Source organism: Leucoraja erinacea, chromosome 9, assembly GCF_028641065.1.
Source record: "Leucoraja erinacea ecotype New England chromosome 9, Leri_hhj_1, whole genome shotgun sequence".
NCBI classification, from domain to species: Eukaryota; Metazoa; Chordata; class Chondrichthyes; order Rajiformes; family Rajidae; genus Leucoraja; species Leucoraja erinaceus.
In genome coordinates, this window is record NC_073385.1 from 35,825,388 (window position 1) to 35,850,039 (window position 24,652).

The 24,652-nt window shown below is 39.0% G+C and overlaps 1 protein-coding gene across 5 annotated transcripts in view; it reads right to left on the reverse strand.

Moving 5' to 3' along the window:
* Window positions 1-24,652, reverse strand: part of ralgapa1 (Ral GTPase activating protein catalytic subunit alpha 1) — a 148,484-nt gene that overhangs the window by 17,680 nt on the left and 106,152 nt on the right. For all 5 annotated transcript variants that reach the window (XM_055640527.1, XM_055640526.1, XM_055640529.1 and 2 more), the window contains 6 exons: window positions 17,433-18,294; window positions 17,008-17,079; window positions 15,817-15,940; window positions 14,064-14,219; window positions 11,620-11,778; window positions 10,838-10,965 (listed from right to left, as the gene is read on the reverse strand). In XM_055640527.1, coding sequence (XP_055496502.1) covers window positions 10,838-10,965; window positions 11,620-11,778; window positions 14,064-14,219; window positions 15,817-15,940; window positions 17,008-17,079; window positions 17,433-18,294 — 1,501 coding nt within the window. The remainder of the gene's footprint in view (window positions 1-10,837; window positions 10,966-11,619; window positions 11,779-14,063; window positions 14,220-15,816; window positions 15,941-17,007; window positions 17,080-17,432; window positions 18,295-24,652) is intronic.

Here is a 24,652-nt window from a genome sequence, read left to right on the forward strand (position 1 = left end):
GCAAAACGGTACACGGTAGCGCTAGATTTTTCAGCAGGTTACTCACCATTCTCCTGTGCTGCGAGTGCAACAAGTTTAGTTCCGATCGGTGGTATATTGTAAAAGTTATCGAGCTTTAAAAATCTTTAAAAATGCACGTGCGCATTCTTTCAGGCAGCGCCAAGCAGCTTGGTCTCTTCTCCTGTTAGTCAATGCCACGGCCGAGATGGCGACGCCCCTTCCTGCCTGACTCACAAACCCCTCTCTCCCTTCCTCACACTAACTTGTCTATCGTCCCCCCCACCACATTCAGTGGAGGCCCTGGTCCTGTCTCTCTCTCCCTCATCACCCACCCCTCTCCTCCACCCGCCCTCTGTGGCAATGGCGGTCCCATCTACCCGTCCCCCCGGGTCCGTCTCCTCCACCGCCGCGGTAACTCACCCTCACGGCCTTCTCAGAGATCTTCTCCACCAGCTCATCGAAACTCGTGGTGCCCACCGTGTTGCACATCGAATCCATCCCCCCCCACCGCCCCGCGGCGGCAGCAGCAACAACAGCACGCAGGCAGGGCCGGGCCGTGCAGCAGCAGCGGGCGGGGGCCAAGCGGTGGCTGAGCCGGAGTGGGTAGAGGGCGGGAGGGAGGGAGAGTCGGGTTGCAGGGTGGCCGAGCAGTTTGAGTAACTCACACACACACACAATGCAAACTGGTCCAATCGTCCAGTCAACGGGATCAAAACCACAGCTTACAATGAATGACCTGTGGAGGAAGGAACTGCAGATGCTGCTTCTTATGGATGGAGGGTGGGAGTGACTGAGGGTAGGGGAATAGAGAGGGAGGGAGAAGAAGGGGTAGGGAGAAAAGGGGAAAGATCGGGGGGATTGAGGGAGAGGAAGGGGAAGGGAGGGAGAGGGGGAAAGTGTGGGAGGTAAGTAGAGTGAGGGGGAGGGAGAGGACGGGGGTAGTGGGGGAGGTAGGGAGTGGGGAATAGAGGGAGAGGGGGGCAGTGGGGGAGATCAGGAGGGATAGTGTGGGGGATAGGAGGTGAGAAGTGGGGGATAGAGGGATAGGAGGGGATAGGGAAGGGAGATGAGTTATGGAGGGAGGGATTGACTGAGGATAGGGGAAAGGAGAGGGAGGGAATGATTGGGGGAGGTGGAGGAGGAGAATGGAAAGAAAAGGGAGGGTGAAGAGGAGGGGGAGGGAGTGCTGGGGGATGAGCCGTGCCTGCACATTTGGGGGCTACGCGTGAGTGGTGCAATATTGCGTTGTGGGGAAGGGTTGCATTGGGAGAAAGGGTGAGTGGTGGAATATTGCATTGGGGAACGGGTTGCGTTGGGGACCAGGCCTCCCGTGTGACTTAGTCTAGTATGAATTAAATTGCAAGAGGTGAAATAGTCTGTAATTACTACTGCCAGTTCTTCTGCCTGAATCACTTCTAATTTTGCAAAATCAAGCTGGGCTACCTTGTATGAAGACCCACCTCCTTTTTGATATTGAGCGTGCAGTTTATGGGTGTCAGGTTTTGGATGCCACTGAACATTAATTCTTTATTATAACTCATCATGATACGCAAAGTGTTCCATCAACATTGTTAGTAAACAGGCTTAATTGTTGAATCTTGGTTTTTACCACATTCAATAGAATGAATGCTTTGATTCAGCAACGAAAGGAGACTGTGCTAATCCATGCACATAAAATACAACACATATACTGCTTATAATGTGGGTCAATTAAGAATTAAGCAGAGCACCTGGTACTTCTTTAACACAGTTCTTGGGTTGCCAGATGACCAAAAATGTATGACAGATGCTAAAGCACTGCAGTCACCGATTGTTAACAGTTGGTAGAATCAGCTTTAATGAGCACCTTGTATATATTTTTTCAAATGTGGCAATTATTGAGTAGTTGCCCGAGTAAAGCGCATCAGGTTTCAAGAGGCCTTTATCTGGTGGATGAATTGAGCACGAGAATTGTGGGAGAATCTTGAAACAGAGATACCCGTTTAAAATAAAGGCGTTGTAATTTAAGACAGACTCGAGATAATTTCTCTCAAAATATGATGAGTTTTTGGAATTCTCTCCCTCAAAGGATGGTGGAACCAGTCTAAATATTTTCATAAGACCTTTGGAAGCAACCACTATGCGAACAGGAAATGATCTTTAACAGTAAGACCACCTTACACACACACCTCTGTTTAAGCAGCAAAATAGCACAATCATGCTTCAAAATTCAGTCAATCCACATCAGAGGAAATCAACATTAATAGCTTATGTTCTAACATTCATGACATTGGGGCAGAATTCGATCATTCGGTCGATCGAGTCTGCTCCATCATTCGATCTTGGCTGATCTATTTTTTCCTTTCAACCCTATTCTCCTGCCTTCTGCCCGTAACCTTTGTCACCCTAACTATTCAAGAATTTATCAATCTCCTCTTTAACAATACCCAATGACGTAGCCTCCTGTGACGTTGCCATCTGTGGCAATGAATTCCACAGATTCACTACCTTATGGCTAAATAAATTCCTCTTCATCTCCATTCTAAAGATGCGTCCTTTTATTCTGAGGCTGTGCCCTCTGGTCCTAGATTCTCCCACTACTGGAGACATCTTCTCCACATCCACCCTATCAAGGCCTTTCATTATTCAATAGATTTCAATGATAGTACACTCCCACCCTTCTAAACTCCAATGACCACAGGTCCAGAGCCATCAAATTGTGAGCCTCAAAACTGCTCACAATATACCAAATGTCATCTGACCAGCACTTTATAAAACCTTAACATTACATCATTTATGTTATATTCTAGTCCTCTTGAAATGAATGCTATTACATTTGCCTTCCTTACTACTGACTCAACCTGCAAATTAACCTTTTGGGAATCCTGCACCTGCACTCTCACCTGCATTCAGAAAAATGTGGTTTATGGTCACTCTCTGCTTCCCATGCTCAGAATCATTATATGCTGTTTATCTTTGCCAAATTTCAATTCTCTGTTTGCTGCTATATTCTCAATAACATACTACCTACTTTCCGTTGAGCCCATTGTTCCTACACTGCAGGCTTCAATATAAGGGAAACAATCAGATATTGCATATGGAAACCTCTGGCCAGCACATTGGGTTGGAGTCCCCAAAATGTGTCCCTACTTAAATGTCATGTACCCCCCTGCAGGTACTGTTGAACATCAGCCAGTCTAGTACTTCTGACTCTTTCGGAACACTATACTACTCCCTTCCCATCACTGCACCATTCATTTAGTAGCAACATTCTATGCAGCTGTAAATGTTTAAGAGCTGGCTGTAAAAAATAACATTGGCTAAGGTACATGCTGACAACTACAGGAGGTTACAACACATCAGTATGGAATATCATGCTGAAATGAATGTCAGTTTCAGCACCAAATTACACATAGAAATCCTGCAGATTGTCAATCTTACATTTGAAGTCCTTGTTTTTCAAACCACATACACAAGGATTCCACGAACCGTTCCACAAAGTATAGTTTAAATGACTTTTTCTTCAAAGTGGACGACATCCCAAGGAAAACATTACCAGGATGCATCACAGCTTGGTTTGAGAACAGCTCCAACCAAGATCGCAAGAAATTGCAGCGAATTGTAGATACAGCTCAGGCCATCACACAAACCAAGCTCCCTTTGATTGACTTGATCAGCATAATTAATGATGAGTTGTACCCTGGCCACTCACTCTTCTCCCATCTCCCATCAGGCAAAAGGTATAGAAATGTGATAACGCACCCCTCCAGATTCAGGGACAATTTCTTTCCAGCTGTTATCAGGCAACTACCACAACCAGAGCAGTGCTCCCTCTTTGGTGACCTTCGGGCTATCCTTGATCGGACTTTGCTGGATTTACCTTGCACTTATTCCCTTATCGTGTATCTATACACTGTAAATGGCTCGATTGTATTGTCTTTCTGTTGACTGGATAGCACACAACAAAAGCTTTTCATGTTCCTCGCTACACATAACAAACTATACATTCCTTTATAACTGTGCCTTTTCAAGTGCAAGTTAGCTACAATGTCCCACATTCCTCTCTCAAAGCAGGGTTGAATCATCGACATAGCCTCTGATCTTATCTGACATTTTGAGGAAAAAAGTACAAATTGTCTCACTCCTAACAATGGATTGGGGAAGTTCCATAGATTTCTACTAAAGACGTATGCTTGTCAGCAAACAGCTCATAACAGTTGAGTGACACTTTTCAGTCTAAGAAACTTAAAACTGAAAAATTGCAAGCAATTTTCAACATCAATAAATATTATGCCAATATTCAAACTATCTGTATTCAAAGAAAAAAAGCACATCTGAAACTACACTAAATGAAAATATACCTGGATCACTGGAAAGCAACTATAAAAATAGTTAAACAAAACATTTTTAATACACCACATTGCACAATATTAAAAAGTAATATTGCTTAATCTTGCTCTTTAAAGAAGCCATCAAATTACAACAGAAACTGGTTCGAATTCTACCAATTCTGAAAGTTAGCCACAAGGTCTTCTCAAACAGCTATATAGCCTGAGAAGCTACCGTTCAAAATAATTCAAATGCAGTTAAATGGATCATTTCTGCCATTTGATTTGAGTTCAGTGAAACAATGGTAAGTTGCCAGGTTTCATTGTATGAATTAAGATGAGTTAAAGCCAAGGAAGGCAATGACCCAAGCTCCCTATCACGATAAACCATATGCCAAACCTTTCATCATTGATACTTTATCACAAGGAATCAGAGGCCATCGTTTGCTTGTGGAAATCCTACTTCACATACCCGCTGTGCACAAAGCTACTTGTCTGGGAATGTGTTTGACAATATTGCCTTTTCACAATCAGTATGAACAGATGGAGGTAACAAATGTGGCTTGGCAACTGAGAGTTATTAAAATTTAATAGCTTGCACATTAACAACAAAGATAGAAATTTATAGGAAGATAATGGCAGCTTACCCAGTTACCACTTCATTTGACAATGGAGAGTTCTGAAAGGGTGTGTGTGGGGGGGGCTGGGGGGAAAGGTAATCAGAGCTCATGAACGGAGAGGAGCTTTAAGAACCTTTTGCTTGACTAATACTAAACTGATTGCTCCAGTTCTTTTGTCACAATGTGATTTTAAATTCCTAACCTTAAATTAAAAGCTATGAAATTATGTGCCAGGGAACAAATTTTAAACTGGATAGGCAACAGGTCACAGATCAGTTTCCCATCATGCACTGTTATTTTCTTATACATTGACTTAAACAGCAATGCACAGGACCACATAATGTATATGGCACATAAATGAGCCATTTGAACCTATTCGTCCATGCTGGCATTTGTTCTTTGCTCAAGCATCCCCTTCAAGGCAGAATATTTTAAGGTGACACAATTTTGATAAGACGAATGGTGGCAAAAAATACAAACGCAATTGTGCAATTTAAACAGCATACAGGAACAGAGACATCGATGGGAGCTTCGAAAGAATCTTTGAAGTATCAGGGCAGATTAATAAGTAATTAAGAAAATACTTGAGATATTTCACTACAAAAATTAAGCCACAATGTACAAACTACTTTCCTAGTTTCAGGTTTAGTTTAGTCTAATAATGTTCGATTCTCTAAAGAGGTAGATGGGAGAGCAAGACCGCATTCTCGCTGATGAGAGGATCGTTCAGTTGCCTGATAACAGCTGGGAAGAAACTGCCCCCGAATCTCAAGGAATGTGTTTTGAAACTTTTGTACCTCTTGCCAGATGGGAGAAGGGAAAAGAGGAAGTAACTAGGGTGAGATTGGTCCTTGATTATCCTGGTGGCCTTGCTGAGGCAATGTGAAGTGTAGATGGAATTAATGGAAGGAGGCTGGTTTGTGCGATAGTATGCGCTACGCCCACTACTCTCTGCAATTTCTTGCAGTCTTGGATGGAGCTGTTCCCAAACCAGGCTGTGATGCATCCCAATAAAATACTTTCTACATTTGACCCATGAGAAAAGATAAAGCTGAATGGAGCTACACTAAGAATTGTGAAGAATGTCAGATGATCTCATTGAAATACACAAAGTTCGCATTGGGTTTGACTGACTAGGGTTACTAGAATAGGGGAACATTTAGAAACATAGAAATATAGAATATAGGTGCAGGAGTAGGCCATTCGGCCCTTCGAGCCTGCACCGCCATACAATATGATCATGGCTGATCATTCAAATCAATATCCCATACCTGCCTTCTCTCCATACCCCCTGATCCCTTTAACCACAAGGGCCACAGCTAACTCCTTCTTAAATCTAGCCAATGAACTGGCCTCAACTACCTTCTGTGGCAGAGATTTCCACAGATTCACCACTCTCTGTGTAAAAAATGATTTTCTCACCTCGGTCCTAAAAGACTTCCCTCTTATCCTTAAACTGTGACCCCTGGTTCTGGACTTCCCCTGCATCTAGCCTGTCCAACCCCTTAAGAATTTTGTAAGTTTCTATAAGATCCCCCCTCAATCTTCTAAATTCTATCGTGTACGAGCCAAATCTATCCAGTCTTTCTTCATATGAAAGTCCCGCCATCCCAGGAATCAATCTGGTGAACCTTCCCTGTACTCCCTCTATGGCAAGGGAGAAGGGAAAAGAGGAAGTAACTAGAGTGAGATTGGTCCTTGATTATCCTGGCAGTCTTGCAGAGGCAATGTGAAGTGTAGATGGGATTAATGGAAGGAAAATTTCCCTCTATTAGGACTGAGAATGAGAAGAAATCTTAACCTAGAGCTCCGTGAATCTTTATAATTCTCTACCAAAGAGGTCTGCGGTTGTTCTGTTGCCGTGTACATTTGCAACTAATTTTAAGATATTTTATTTCATATCTTAAGAGAATCCAGCAATGTACCGGAAACTGATCTCAGCTTATCCGCGACCTTACTGACTGGCAGAGCAGGGCCATGGTATCAAATGGCCTATTCCTGTTGCTTATTATCTCAAACCTATAACCCTCTTGATTCCAATCACAGCTGGATTATTGCATCCAACAAATTTTGAGCTTGTTTAAATTAGATTTTCAAGAAAGATTCCAGGAATGAATGAATAACATTGCCTGGACAGAATGGGTAATCTAGGTTTTTACAACGGTATGGCACATGAGATTTGAGAGATGCATGAAGTCAAAGGTTGTGAAGAATGAAACAGTTAGATTGTCTTGGATCTTGTCTAACTTCCTGAACCTCCTATTAGGGGGCTTGCTGTCTACAATAACCTGTTCAGAATTCAGAGGGCGCTGCCGATAACTAAAATGCATCGCACAAGATAGGCTTTGTACATTGATGCTTTGACCATTTGCCCCAGGAGAAGCCATTCAAATGACATGAATGGCCTAACATTGTTGTGGGGCCTGATAATCCATTCTGCATATTGGTGATCTGGCATAGGGCTCAGTGGTGGGTCCAGTGATGATAGAAACATAGAAAATAGGTGCAGGAGTAGGCCATTCGGCCCTTCGAGCCTGCACCGCCATTCAATATCATCATGGCTGATCATCCAACTCAGTATCCTGTACCTGCCTTCTCTCCATACCCCCTGATCTCTTTAGCCACAAGGGCAATGAGTCTTGCAATTTTACACTTAAGCATGCACACATGGAAGTAAAAGGCAGCGCAAGCTGAAACTTGGTCAACAGATTGCTTGCAGCTTTGTAAAACTTAACTTGCATTATTTTAAATATATCTAATAACTAAAATGGAGCCACAAAAGACTAGTTGCTGGAATCTTGAGCTAAAAACAAATTGCTGGAGGAACTCAGCAAATCAGACAGCATCTATAGAGAGAAATGGACAAGCGACGTTTCAGAACCCTTCTTCAAGACATCGAAATGTCATCTGCTCAGTTTCCTCCACAGGTGCTGCCTGACACTGAGTTTCGCCAGCTGTTTGTTTTTTGTCCAATAACTTAAATGCCAATTTAACAAAATTGATAAAAGAAGGCAACATGATGAAAATCTATTTTTATATGATGAGCAGCAAGGATTTAGAATGCAAAACAGAAAATGCCAATTCAGCAGGTCAGGCAGCATCTATGGAGGGAATGGGCAGACAACATGTCAAGTTCAGGTGTTTATTCAGACTGCGACACAAGTGTCCCCAACCAAAAATGTTGTCTATCCACTCCCACCAAAGACACTGCCTGATCCATTGAGTTCATCCAGCATTTAGTGTTTTGGTCAAGATTCCAGCATCCGCAGTTTCTTGCGTCTCATGGATTTAGAACGCCCTGTTTGGTACGACGATGGAGAGCTTCAATAAACCTTTCAAAATGATTTGAATAAATTGGTAAAAAATTGCAACAATATGGAAAATGATCTAGACATGGTTGAACACAATGTTCTTTTAAAGTGCTGAGGAGATAAGATAAGCTAAATTATCTCCTTAGTCATTTCATAAGAAATTATTTTAATTTTTAGTTATACTCTGATACAGAGATTGACCAATTAATTATGAAATTCCAACTTTTTTTTGTTTTATTTCAATCTTAGCATTTGGAAGGTTGCCAGTGAATGTTTATGGGGGAAAGTAACCATATTTCCTGAGGTCTTCAAAATTCACAATGCTATTCATATTTCTGAACAATTCAGGTTTTAAGAAATATATCAATTCTAATCTGCAAAAAACCCCCACAAACCAATTCAAAAAAACCCACAAACCAAGTTTATGCTTGTTCTTTTCCCAAGAACATTTTTTTTTGGTTCAGGAGAAGTTTTCTTCATCCTCTAGTGGATCAGCATTTTAATTGCATGATCATTAAATAAACTGGGAGTACAAGCTTCATTAGTTCTTTCCTCTCGACAAAAAAAATCAAAACATTTAAATGTCCAGATTATCACTGTCATGATACCCAACGAGAAGCCACAAATATATCAGAGCCAGATATCAATAATACCAGATTACTATTATTTTGATTGTCATGAAGATCTATCAATACAACATGTGTCAATCAATAATGAGCAAAACAAGACAAAAAACAAAGTTGCCCGCTTGTACATGTATGTCAGGCTGTTGTTCATTGACAGCACAGTGGTGTAGCTGCTATGGCTGCTATCTCATATTGCCAGAGATCCGGGTTAGATCCTGACCTCAGGAGCTATCGGTGTGGAGTTTGCACATTCTCCCTGTGAATACATGGGTTTCCTTTCACATTCTAAAAACGTTTACTGGTCTCTATAAAAAAAGTTGCTCCTAACGTGTAGATTGGATGACAAAGTGGGATAGCATAACATAGAACCAGTGTGAATGAGTGATTGATGGTCGGCGTGGATTTGGTGGGCTGATGGACCCGTTTCCATGCAGTATTTCTACAACCACAACAAAATTACGCGAACTCAGTTGAAATTCCCTGAGAGGTCACAGATGGCATTGCAAACTGAATGCGAATGAAATGACTTGCCAACCCAACCCTGGCTCCGACCATCTCCCTGGCTGTTTAGAACCCCAGCATCTGACTGCACTCCCGACTTGCAGGGTGCACCAGCAAATCCCTCTCACCTGCTGATTCTTGCTGTCGGTGGCTGCTATGGTCCGTTATACAAGGGTTTACTGTAAACAGACCATAGGAGTGGTGGCTGTTATTGCCCATGACTGCAGATGACAAAAGGACATCAAGTGCTGGAGTAATTCAGCGGGTCAGGATCGCTGGAGAACATGGATAGGTGACAATGGGACCCTTCCTGCGACTGATTTAGTCGGCTGAGTTACTCGAGCACTTTGTGTCATTTCACTTTGTGTCGTTTGTTAACAAGACCAATGAGCTGGTTATTGACTTTAGGAAGTGAAAGCTGGGGGCCCATACTCATGATTATAATCGGCAAGACAACGGCAGAGTCAACAGCTTCAAGCAGGGCTTGCACATCACCATGATCAGTCTAGGTGCAGCACCTTGATGTAATCACAAACAAAGCTCACCAACACCTCTACTTCCTCAGAACTATGAGAAGATTTGGCATGTCGCCAATTAAATGTTTCGAGAGGGTGGTTATGGTTCATTTCAATTCTAGCGTCTCAAACAGCCTTGATCCACTGCAATTCGCCGACTGTCACAACAGGTCCATCTCCCTGGCCTAACACTCATCCCTTAAACATCCAGATAATAAGGACAATTTATTGACTATAGCTTCATCTTCCAAACTACCTCCAAACCTCTGGACCTGGAACTCAGCACTTCTCTCCACAACTGTATACTTGAACTTCCTGACCCACAGACCAGTTACGAGGATAGACAAATATCCACCATAATAGCAAATCCTCTGAGTGCTATGGCTGGTGATGGAAGCAATAAGTAGCATCCAGCACCAATTATTTCAATTGTTTATTTTTGTACTACAAAATAGTTTTCTACTGTTCAATCCAAGGCATTCCAACGCAACATTGAACACACAATGGTCTATAAAATAGTGCTTGTAAAACACAACAAAACAATACTAAATACAGAATGTGAAATCTTTATACCTTCTTCACTGTAGGTTAAAATCCCTCAATTTTAAGTAGCTAATCTGAGTAAAGGAACACGTAATAATCACATCAACACTTCAACTGCTGGAAACACTCAACAACTCAAATAACTTGGGTCGATGTGAAATTGTAATTTTTTTCCCCCACAAGTGCAGTGTGAGCTGCTGAGTGTTATTTGTTAAAAGAGAATTGTTTTCACAATTCTAATACATTAAATTTTAGTTTTACCTTTGACCTGGAAAAACTGACTTGCTCGGTGAGCAAATTCTATTGAAACATCAGAAGCATAAAAAGAAATATCATTTTTTATATCTATCCGAGTTAAGAGGGCTTATGTAACAGAAAAGGCCAATTTGATGAAATAGTACAAAAAAAGGATACAAATTCTGATACAGTGGAATTAGTGATTTTAGTGCTCGACTTGCATTGATTGCTGTAGCTCGTACTAGACATGGTAAGACTTTTCCATCCACAATTGCTCCATCAAAAAGTGGGCCAAAAAATGGAACCTGTTTGAGAGATGAAAGTTTTATCATGTCACATAAAAATTCTAGCTTAAAACAACTACATTTAGTTTGCAAACAGCAAGTTATATATTTAATTGTAAACAACAAAATTTAAGCCGATTCAGATCCAAATATTTACGTAAACATGTCCCCATTTGCCCATTAATATTAAAGCAAAACACATGTAACTGCATGAGATAACATGTTTCCTGAAGTAATTTCTCTCCAGTGGAATCCACATACCACACTATTCAGACGCAATGCCTTAATATTTGGTAAATCAAATCAATCATAATGTGTCGTATAACTTTTGAGATTGCTATAGGTTTTAATTAGACAAAAATGCTAGAGAAACTTAGCGAGTGAGGCAGCATCTCCATAGTGTCTCCAGCATTTTTGTCTACCTGATTTTTCCAGCATCTACAGTTCTTTCTTAAACATAGATTTTAATTAGTTCTGTTATAAAAAGCAAACAATACAGAATGAGCTGTTTTGTTATTTCTGGGAACTACCTAAGGTGAAGCCGAGGAGGAAAATTGTACCCAAAATTGTTCTAGCTGTAATTCTTAAATATAACCTCGACTAAAAAGTGTGCAAATATAATGATATTATTAATTCCGTTCTAAGTAGGCATTTAATATATGAGTATTTTCTTACCTCAGGTTTCTTCATTACATGGATACTGAACATATAGTTTTTCATTGGATATATAACAATAAGGACATCACCAAACTCTGTTGGAATTATTCCTCTTCTGTAGTCTCTTGTATGTTCTGACCAAATTATATGTACTTCATCATTCCCTAGGTGTCTCAACTACTCAAAAAACATGAAGCAAAGCTATGGATAATTATTTATAATTATGTACAAATATCAATACCTTTGTCATAACATGGCGTCATTTCTATTTTTTCTGAACTCGGAAGGAGATGGCAATATGGTACTTAACTACTTGAATGGAAATACGTGGAAAATCTTCCTTACTTTCTTTCTATTGATTTTAACAAAGCTCTGTCTGACGATGCAAGAGCTAATGGGCACTTCACAAGATACAAATAGCCTGTCTCAGTTAAAGTACAATGCAGCTATTGAAGGCTGTGAAGGTGGGTGTGATGGGCATCTACTCTTGCAAAGGATTTACAGCACCATAGCCTTTTTGAATTCAGGAGCCATAAGTAGCCAAAATGTTGGATCAACTGAAGTTATATCCAACAGGCCACTTTAAAACACTTTAGGAGGTATAATCACAAGGAAACATTTTAAATCTTACCTGTGATTGAATATTCTATAAAGGTTTATCCACTATAACCATATAACAATTTCAGCATGGAAACAGGCTATCTCGGCCCTTCTAGTCCGTGCCGAACACTTACTCTCACCTAGTCCCATCTACCTGCACTCAGACCATAACCCTCCATTCCTTTCCCGTCCATATACCTATCCAATTTATTTTTAAATGATAAAATCAAACCTGCCTCCACCACTTCCACTGGAAGCTCATTCCACACAGCCACCACTCTCTGAGTGAAGAAGTTCCCCCTCATGTTACCCCTAAACGTTTGTCCCTTAATTCTCAAATCATGTCCTCTTGTTTGAATCTTCCCTACTCTCAATGGAAAAAGCTTATCCACGTCAACTCTGTCTATCCCTCTCATAATTTTAAAGACCTCTATCAATTCCCCCCTTAACCTTCTGCGCTCCAAAGAATAAAGACCTAACTTTTTCAACCTTTCTCTGTAACTTAGGTGCTGCAACCCAGGCAATATTCTAGTAAATACCCTCTGTACTCTCTCTATTTTGTTGACATCTTTTCTATAATTTGGCGACCAAAATTGTACACCATTCCTCAGAATTGGCCTCACCAATGCCTTGTACAATTTTAACATTGCATCCCAACTTCTATACTCAATTATCTGATTTATAAAGACTAGCACACCAAAAGCTTTCTTTACCACCCTATCTACATGAGATTCCACCTTCAGGGAACTATGCACTATGTGACTGGAAAAATGGCAATTCTAAAATACAATGCAAAACATTTCTACTGCAGCTGACAACCAATGATAAAGTAGTTGTGGAGGGAGCTCCTGGTTCACCCACCCCAAACCACTCATGCCCCAGGCAATTTCCCCCTACAACCGCGGAGATGTACCACCTGTCCCTATACCTCCTCCCTTGCATCCCTCCAAGGACCCCAGCAGTCTTACCACATGAGACAAAGGTTCGCAAGCACCTCCTCTGACCTCATCTTCGGCATCTGGTGTTCCCGATGTAGCCCCCTGTACATCAGTGACTGCTTTGCCGAACTTCTGTTCAGTCCGCCAAGGCCAATTGGATCTGTTAACCATGTTAACTCCCCTTCCTATACTGATATTTCTGTTCTGAGCCCCCTCCATTGCCAGAGTGAGGTCACACGCAAATTAGAGGAACAGCAACTCATATTCCGCTTGGGCAGCTTGCAACCCAACATTGAATTCAGGCAAGGATTGAATTCTCCAATTTTAAATAACTAACCCACAAACAGCCCCCTTCTAATAATTTTAATTGCAATCAAAATGGAATTTTATAGGTGCCACCGAAGATCCTGATCAAAATCGTGTACAAATAGCAGAAATGCCAGAATTATATTACAAAGCATGTATTTAGCATTTAATTTCTGATTATTTTTGAACATATTTTGCCTTAAGCATATGTGTATTCCAAAAAATCCAGTGCCTTTCATCCCTTTTTATGAAAAAATAACTAGATCTTAATTTTATTTGAGGGTTATGGGTGGCAACAAGTTGAAATGAATTTAGGACCAGCAAGTTACCTTTGCAGTTGCAGCATCTTGTTCCACAATGGGTAATAATGAAAATAACTCATCTTTGAAAATAAAACTTTTATGAAATCTCAGACTAGTAACAATCAAAATGAGGAATTTGAAAAATGTACTTTTTTTAAAAACAAACACTACAATGGAAACAAGGCAGCAACCATAAATAACCCATCAATTATGAAATCTGGCAATATACTAGTGATATCAATTTAAAAACTAGGTTCTTATAAATTAAGACGAGTTTAAGAAATAATACATAAATATATTTTTAATGTTAACGTACCTTTTTTGTTAAAGAATCATCTGAATCAGAAGGCATTCTTGTAGATACATGAAACATTGCTTCTACAGTCGAGGTAGCAAAATATGGAGTTGACAGCCCAGTGCTCTTATTTTTTTGTAGTCCACCCATGAAACCACAATGATTGGTAAGGTTAACCTTAAACAAGAAATTAAGACACGAGTAAAAATGATTAAGACTATGAAAATGCATTTTAGCTAGTTAAATGCTTCATGCACAGAATGTGAAAAGGAAGAACATATTAAGTTTAACAGTAAATATCCGTGCTAAAGATGATTAAGCTGCAAAATGTCACATCCTTAATAACATTTGTGACGCTGACCAATTAGGAATTTTGGTTGCACATATTATGTGCACTGGATATCCCATATTATGCAACTGGAAGCGAGTGGCATAAATAGGCATTTATGGAATTAAATTTTGGTAAGTGCTAGGAACACATTCTTTCACAGAAAATCATTAAAACCAAGTTAATAAGTTTGCATAACCAAATGCATCTCTCAATAATTCTAATTCAGCTCAGAACATAGGTTGCAGAACAATGTAGAAGCAGTCCTGCAAACCATTGGAAGTTAGTTTCTTGGAGACAAAACAGTAGTTGTATCTCGCCACCAATTGGTTGTTTACATTTCTTTTCTAATGCCATATGAATGTTCAAAACTATGGTATGGAGCACAGGGACTTGTGGATATCCTTGGAATTGTTAACAAGTGTTTTTGACCAGCATACCTTTACTCTGACGGTATGATGCCATTTCATTTGTCTGCACTGTGACACAGCGGGAGAGTTGCTGCTTTAGAGCGGCAGAGACTCGCGATTAATCCCAACTACCGGTGCTATCTGTACGGAGTTTGTACATTCTCCTAGTGACCATGTGGGTTTCCCCCGGTTTCCTCCCACACTCAAAAGACATACAGGTTTGTAGGTTAATTGACTTCGGTAAAGATTGTAAATTGTCCCTAGTGTGTAGGACTGTGCAAGTGTTTGGGGATTGCTGGTCGGTGCGGTCATGGTGGGCCAACCGGCCTGTTTCTGCACTGTATCTCTGAACTAAACTAAACCTTTGACGTTAGTCTCACCAGCCTGTAGTTCCCCTGGCATGTCCTTGCTGCCCTTCTTATATATTGGTACAACATTGGTAGTCTCCCAAAACCAGTGGTTAAAGATGATGCAAATATCTCTGCAAGGACCTCCAGAATTTCTTCCCTAGCTTCCCACTATCTAAGAATACACTTGGTCAAGGCCCTGAGGATTTATCCATCTAAATGAGCTCCAAATTCACCAATTCCTCCTCTTTGGTAAGACATCACAAATAATATGCCTCCATTTCTTGGCTTCCAAGATTTTACTGTCCGTAAAAACTGAAGACAAGTTTAATAACTCTCCCATCTCTAGTGGCTTGGCACAAAAATGACAATGATGATCATTATATTGGACAAATCTCACCACTGCAATGCAGGCTTACAAGCATCAACCAAAGCCAGCATCTAATTAAAGATGTCAATTAACCCAATGTTTATTTATGAAGAGAGAATAATACTTCAATGAAGCTAATGGCAAACATCTCAAGATAACATAAAATTATAGTCATCAAAGAGCAGTCAGTTTTGAGATTTATAAACATAGTATTATACAGCATTAGTTAATACCAAAACATTTTCAATGCGAAAAACATTAATTTGTAGTTTCATTAGGAGACCTTGAAAATGAATTTAGAAATGACATGACGTTTTACCTCCCAACCAAGACCTGCCACAAAATCTTCATAGGATTGGCTCCCTCCAGTATTTGTTAGAATGGAGTGCTTATCTTCCTGTCCTTCAGCAACATAAAACACTGCTATTTTGTGTGTTTCTCGACTGCAAGACAAAAGATGGTTTAAAAAAGTGAAAAATATCAATATAGAATGTTTATTTTGCTTTAATTTCTATGCTACTACACTGATGAATGTCAAGACTTACTAAATATTTCAAACTCTAACGTAAAAAAAGTTACTGAACTTATTCAATGACTTTGTTACAGTAACGCTTACATAAACAGATCAGAGCAAAAACACGAATATGACAGAGTTCCCTTGACATTGCCAACATAAAATGTCAACGTTTATTTAGCATCAACAAATAGTCTTTATACTAAAGAACAATTTGCAAGTGATCAAATAGATTAGTATATTTTTATTGACTTTCAGATTAGTGCTGAGTTACTTGAATATACTAGAACATACTAAGAGTCTGATGTATAATTGAGAATTTCAGGTCATCCATCTCAGCTCCTCCAAAAGGTTGCCATGATATCAGTTTCTGGCTGAATCAGTCCACTGAAGACTCAATGTTAACATCTTGTTATCATGCTCAAGCCCCACTTTAACACAATTCTGACACCGACTTCCTACACTCCAATTAGTGTAACTAAAAAGGCATAGAAGGTTCCAACAAATGACCAACAATGAGGGATGCTGTTATAGCACTGGAAGTACTGATGTAAGTATGTATGATTGGGTTCCTTATTCCAGCTCTACTTGGTTTTCATAACATATCTTCCTTAAAAATGGACAAATGAGTTGCATTCGCAATAGTTCAGCTATTTGGTGCCTAATAGCTGAGCCAGTAAAACCCCAAATTCAATTGTCGTATTTGTACTAGGTTAGTTAATTCAATTCAATTCTGGACACATAGCATTAAAATTGACTATCTTGCAGTTTAAAAAACTGGACTAATCATCCAGTGAAGTGACTTCACAGCCCAGCACACTCTCTGCTAATAAAGCTAAGTAGACTTGAGCTTTAATAGCCAACATGGTGAGAATGTGCTGCAATGTGATATTCTTTTGCCTCTTGCCTTTATGGAGAAAAAGCTCTTACATTCATGCTATACATTAATGAAACATACAAGAACAAAAGTGAAGGGTATCACAAATAAACATTCACCATTGCCTAGAGTCTAGATTTTTCAGTTCTCGCAAAAGCTTTTCATTTTTCTTCAGAAGATGGAAACTGGTCCTACAATTAAACAATATTAAAATTAGAATGGGCAACATAATTTGTTCCCCAATATAGACAAAGCTTACTGCAGTAAATCAAAACCAGAATACACTGAAATATTAATAAAAACATCAGCATAGAAAACATAATTTACAGCAAATTAATCCAATTTGTTTATTGTCCATTAATTTTTTCATAATTTAGAAAACTACAGGGACCATATAATAGTTGTTGTCAAAAACATAAGTACATTTTTTGTATATTTTATTTTATGAACATGATCTAACAAGGACACACTGCTTTAATACAATATGGAAATAGTTCAATAAAAAAAACTCAAAAATAAAGTTACACATTCTGAAATATCTTACCTTTTGTCCCAGGAATTCATGCCAAGAATATTTAACAGCATTCTGCAGTAGTAAAAGACAGACTGAGGTTCCTGTGGGCATGGTTCCTCCTGTTCTGTAGCTTTCATACTCAGGTCATTGCTGTGTCTCTCCACAAATTCCTCCTCTTCAGTGTACTGTTTTAGAATTGCATTGATTACATCATTCTCCTGTTTTTCTGAAATACAAACTGGAGGGGGAGCAGGGATATTGAGTTGCACACCAGCTCTCTGGAGGCATTCTGGACTAGTGGAACCCAGATACTGCAACATCTCATCCAAGGCATCTTCATCATCATGAATTGCATCCCAAGACGGCACAATTTCTCTGCACCTTCTTTTTGTTCGCGGTACGAGGTAGTCTTTTAAATCAACATCAGTAATTTCTGTTTCACTAAAGACAGGTTCAGACATTTGTTCCTCGTTATAAACATTTGTCAACTTGTGAGTTTGCCTTTGTTGACAGCAATGAGGCGGTCCATATAAAATTGCAGAATCCCAGGAGTACTTACCAGAAATATCACGCATCACAACTCTAACATTAGAGGTAGCTGTTGAAAGTCCAGCTGACATCCCTCCTCCTGGGATATTGCCCTCAATTGGGATTTCCAAGTATGAGATAAGAGTAGAACTGTTCAGCACAAAAAACTGAAGATTTGGATTCTCAAAAAGTTCAGGGGAAAGTTCAGTACAGTCAGTGAAGGGATTGTCATGGTTTTCACTTATCAAACTGGTCAGCATTGCTGGACCTCCACTCAACGGATAATGGCCAACATGATTTACCAAATGTATTATCACAGTTCGGGCAGCAACTGAAATCAAACCTTGCTGAATGCGACTCCTCACTGTAAAATAAGAGTGGAATGATTTGTAAAAGAACATTTTTGATTAATTGATAATTTGAATCACAGATAATAATTATAAATTAAAAAACTGTAGTTTAATCAATCATGTATGGTTCTTTCCTACACACGTATGGTTCAATTTAAACACATTCTCTCAAGATACAAAGATTGTGTGGTTTGCTTGAAACATGTTTGGGTTTCACTCTTAAATGGGAATTCCGTGCATTTCTCTGCACAAGTCCTCAAACTTATTAGCACATGTACAAATGCAAGTTCCAAACTTAATGGCTAAGCTTTGTTGACTCTTTCTGGGTTGTACTCCTGCACAGGACGTTACATCACTGATGATGTGTTCAGGAGCATCAATAGATGTATTTTTATCAATCAATCACATGGAGTCCAGTAGTAGAGCAGGAACTTGCTGAGATCGCCCATATGAAACTAGGTGATCTGCAAGTCACAGATTTTAAAGGGGATTGTAAAACCTTGAAAAAGAAAGGGGAAAATGGTTAAGTTCCTTTTTTAATCTAATTATTTGTCGCTGGTTTAATATTTTAACTTGAAAAAAATGTTTGCATTTTCATTGATTTTAAAGTAAAGTTTTTGAAAGGTTTCTTAATGTCAGGGACAATACAACGTACAAGTAATTGTACTGTACATTTAATTTATTATGTTACTAGACTCAGAGATAACAATGCAATTAGGATTAAAATTGAAAAATCGTCAATCCATCCAACAACATCTTGGTGAAACTATATTTTGTCTCAAACTAGAATCACTTCAGCTGCATCCAGCCTCTAATGAAACACAATTTCTGGCTTCATACCAATATGTTTTCCCAGATTTTACAGACGGTGATTCACTATTTAGTCACCACCTGTCTGAACTCAACAGAGGCGAATGAAAAATCCTGTTTGTCCATGGATGGATTCAAGTGGTAAGGACTCGAGTGACGACACTGATGACATTGATGTAATGGAGTGATGCAGACGTATCAGAACAAATGAAATTCAGTAATACCTTTGAAAACAGTAAAACCCTGCCTCCTGCTAAGCTGGCTATCACATATCTAATGCCAATTATCTCTAATATTCAGAAACTTATTAAAATGAATTAAGATTAAAATTTACAACATAAAATTAGCAATTAGCAAAAATCAAATAAATAACATTTTATTTTATTTTTTAGCTGACAACCCCTCAACCCAATGGTCTGTGCCAGACCAGAGAGCATATTCCACAGCATTGGCGTTGGAGAAATCTTAAAAATATTCTGCTTTGCTTCTTGACTCCATGGGGAGTACAGTATGGGACCAAGGAATTGCATGGAAGTGCCTAAACCTATTTGCAATTAGGCTGAGGAATGTCAGCATTTTTATGCAGAAATGTCTGCATTCTCCAACAAAGTCCAGGCCATTAAACTACAGAAAGTCACCCAAGACAATACAAATAGCTTGATTATATTGCTTTGGTTATTTTTAATGCTCTCTCTCAAAAATGTTCATCTACTTTGGAATTTTATTATGGCAGCTTTATAACATAACATTTTCCAGCCAACACTCTCGCTCCAGCTTGTTATGTTTTTTGGTTTCTGTTAAAGTCAATGTCAATTGAGCAATTTAATAAATGTTATACAGCAAAAGTTTGAAACTTTAAAAACATTATTTGAATATCAATCTATCAGATAGACTCATTGCCATTGTCAATGGCAGAGAGAACACTGAAGGATGGAATCTAAAGACACACGTATATTTGGTTCCACGGGCCACCAACACTGCATGTGCATACCTGGAACCCCCAGTTTGTTTCAGCACCGCAGTGGAACCAAGCATATGTATCAAATGCTCTAATAGTCATACAGCTTGTAAACGGGGCCATTGGCCCAGGTTTACCACGCTGACCAATATGCCCCATCTACACGAATCCCACCTGCCCTCGTTTGGCCCATATCCTAATGTTTCAGCTAAGCACAAGGCTGTTGAAAGAATACTGGCAGCAACCATTTCTTTATCAGCTCAAGGTTCGCTTAGAGAGCAGAGTGGAGAGAAAATGCTAAAGCTTGGTGGAATTGGGAGATTGCGAGGCTTTAGGTTCAGGAGATGACAGCAAGTTATTGGAAGGAAAGGAGATCTAGAAATGACAATCAAAGAGCAAGAATCATGGAATCAAGATGCTAACACGGATTACACAAAAGCAGTACTCAAATACACTGGCAACTAGTATTTAAAAGGTCTGTTAGTCAACAATAATGTCTCTTTTCAAGGTATAGTTGAGTGTTCATTTTGAGAGGCACGTGATCAAATGTTCAACTAACTTTTGCCAATGAATATCAAAATCAGCAAAACCATGGATTATGACCCTTTCAATTTCCTATACCAATGATAAGCAGTTATACTGGTAATTAAAAGCAGGATTAAATACAATTCCTTATCAGTGTAATAATACTATCATTAGTGTAATAGTGCAGATAATGCGAGGATTGTCTGTACTGAGTTCAGAGAGTACTGCGAATACAATCTGGAACAGGCAATCCTTCCATTATGGGGAGGTGGGGGGTAAGGGGAAAGAGGGGGATTGCGCTCCTCAACATGGTCTGTATTGTAATTTCCCATTTTGCGAAGCATGTTATTTCTGCATTCTTTGAGAAGCAAAATACTTTTTTTTAATAATTCTGGTTTGAGTGCAGCATAGGTTTACAAGGTTAATTCCCAGGATGACGGGACTGCCATATGCTGAGAGAATGGAGCGGCTGGGCTTGTATACTCCGGAGTTTAGAAGGATGAGAGGGAATCATATAAGATTATTAAGGGTTTTGATATGCTAGAGGCAGGAAAAATGCTCCCGATGTTGGGGGAGTCCAGAACCAGGGGCCACAGTTTAAGAATAAGAGGTAAGCAGTTTAGAACGGAGACGCAGAAACACCTCTTCACACAGAGAGTTGTGAGTGTGGAATTCTCTGCCTCAGAGGGCGATGGTGGCCAGTTCTCTGGATACTTTCAAGAGAGAGCTAGATAGGGTTCTTAAAGATAGCGGAATCAGGGGATATAGGGAGAAGGCAGGAATGGGGTACTGATTAGGGATGATCAGCCATGATCACATTGAATGGCAGTGCTGGCTCGAAGGGCCAAATGGCCTACTCCTGCTCCTATTGTCAATTGTCTATTGTCTATCTATTATCTAATTCTGTTTCTCAAATTTTTGAATAGTGATTAATGAATTCTGTAGCGGCAAACATCTGTGAGCCAAATGGCTGTAAACCTGAGGATCGCCCGAGTAATGAAATAAACTGTAACACACCTTTCCAGTGATTGTAAAATATAACACAAGAGGAAATTAAAAAGCATAAGACTGAGTGGAAAAAACTTGCAGTGAGTGAATGGTGGAATTCGGCCATTTACATAAAAAAACAAATACATTTTAAATACTTAAAGTCTAATATATCATTCAAAAGAAAATGAACTGATCTAAATATATTATGTTAATACGAGCAACTACATTTTCAATTTTGAAAAAAGTGGTTCAATTCCCAAGAGGCAAGGTTGCAATATAATTTTCAGAAACTTAGCTACTGAATCAATTCAGGCGGCACAATGGCACAGCTGCTTCTGCCTCATCGTGCCAGAGACTTGGGTTCAATCTAACCTTGGGTGCTATCTGTGTGGACATTCTGCTCTCCTCATAACCGCATGGGTTTCCTCTGGGTGCTCCGATTCCTGCCACATCCCAAAGATGTGTGGGTTTGTAGGTTGATTGGCCTCTGTAAATTGCCTCTAGGGAGTAGGGAGTGGATGTGAAAATGGGGTAACATAGAACTAGTGTGAACGGGTGATGAATGGTTGGCATAGATTTGTGAGCTCATGGGCCTGTTTCAATGCTGTAGCTTTCAATCAATTCTGTTAACTATTACAATAAAGTTAAATAGAAAGTTGAAGAAATGGAATTATATGAAAAAGTAATATTAAGGCTAAAAAGTCCAGGCAGTCAGCTTCTGTATTTAATTTTGGGGCTATAATACTGGATGCATTAGCAGAGCTTAGAACACCGATTACTTGGTTCACAAGACTAGCATTAAAGTCGAGGTTACTTTTCACACCTATTGTCTACAGATGCATGGGAAATTAATGTCAATGATTTTTGTCGGCATAAATACAGAATTTTGCCAAATCAAAAGATATGTATTTAATGGAGTGAATGTGCATAAATCTGGAAAGGGGAAAATTGAAGACGCAGAAAATAGTTCATCTGAAACTATTAGCAAGTACAGTTAATTTAAAAAAAAGATAACCACCTCTTGAAATAAAAAGCTATATCTGTAAAACTACGGCACATTTTGTGCGTTTTATTCTAAAATCAACACTGATGCATTGACCTGATGATGATTTTAAAAAAATGCCGAGTGGGGCTGGTGAGCAAGTTGACTTTTAAAGTCGAAACAACAAGGGTTTCAACTTAAACTTAACTTGTATATATAAATAATCATAATAGAAATTTCTAACTATTATGCCACTCTATCTCCTCTTAGTGTCAACTATTCCAATTGAAGCAGTCAAAACCATGCAAATTAACACTTTAATACTGAAGGTTAGACAAAGCAATGATGACATTCTGTGGAACAATAACTTTGGGACTTCTGACATCACTGACAGGGGACTGCTGGAGATGATGTGAGGAATTAAACACAAAACAGCCCACAGATTATTACATTTTTTCTGTAAAGTTAATCATCAAGCAAATTAGTTTGTTTGCAGCCCGACTCAACTGGCCTAATTCTGCTCCTATGTCTTATGGTCTAATAACTTGTGTGCATCTGAAACCCAATAAAAAAAATAAATTACTCGTTACCTTTATCTCAGAAACCCCCCCAATATATATATAGATGTATACTGTAGAAAAGGGCACTCCTTTTCCACTAGATTGAATAAATTCTATAGATAAGTTCAAAAGTAAATCATTTCATCACACCACTACGCCATCCATCTAAAATGCAGAGATGAAATATTTTAATGCTCTAATTATGTTTCCAACTGTATTTATTGAATTTCCAATAAATGACCTGAAAAGATAGGAATACCAGTAGGCAGCTCATGTCTTCAAACCTTCTTTTGATTGTAAGCTGCAGGTGATTCTCTTTATTTTTCTATCAGGGCATTGCTTTGGACATTTGCCAACTACCTTGCTTCATTGCTGTTGTAATTTCGTAATTACCTCTTATCCGATTGACAACCACCAATCAAGCTTGTTGAATTCAATGCTGAGCTTATTAGGAACAGCTATGTTTAGAATAGTTTGGCACTTCACCAAAGGTTGCAAACTGCTTGAAAATAATGAAACGTGCTTTGGACAATGCAGTGATGATTAGTAATTGTCTTCCTATGAAAAGCACCACATAGATCCCATAGGCAAGAAATATCACCTGCTGTTAGCACATAGCAAAAGGGTTCAGCATTTATCTAATCTGCAATATCATTTTGGTGCCCTCAAGGAAGCTCATTATGAATAGTGAATAGCAGTACATAAAGCCTATCAGATAGATATTGAACTCATCTGTTTTAATTCTGTTGTGTTTGCTTCTGGACATCAGGAGTTTATCTCCATCTTGGAAAAAGATCCTGTTATACACATATACATTATCCATTTAAAACAAAAACTCTAGTACGATTCAAAATTATATAATTTAGTCTATTGTAATAATAAACTTCACAATTTAAAAGTTACATTGAATATTTTTAAAATTTAAACCAACTGGGAATAATGGCAACAATGCGATTATGTGGTATTTGACAGACATTAAAGACAACATTTTTTAAAAATTACATTTTGATCAAGTGGTTCACAAATCAAAGATAAAATCTTCTGTTGAAGCCAAAGTTTGGTCAACTGATTCTCAAAATAATTGTAGTTTTTGAAAGAATTTAAAATGTGAAATCTGAAACGGCAATCTAGTGCCACATGTACATTTATTTTGGTCAGAATTTAGTATTTTAGAATATGGAAAACTACAAACAATGTTAATGCAAAATGTTAATGCGTTGCTTTAAGATTAACACAAACTGAAGGGCTATTTAACTCGTTTTAACCATTATATTTAAGAATATCTCTGGAAATATGTTTCTGTCAGAAAACCCAGTACCACTTACCTGGATTTTAAGTACAGAGAAGTGCAAGAGGACCTCTCTTTATAAACGTGCTGTTTAAACAAGAAGAACGTAGCATCATGAATACATTGTTCAGGTGTTTATTGCCATGTGTGTGATCTGTATGTTAACTCTGTTCAGCCACCCATGCTCCATATCCTTCTACAATTCTGCCTGATTTATATGTAATTTAACCCGTTTCTAAGCCTGCACTGTTATCTGTTA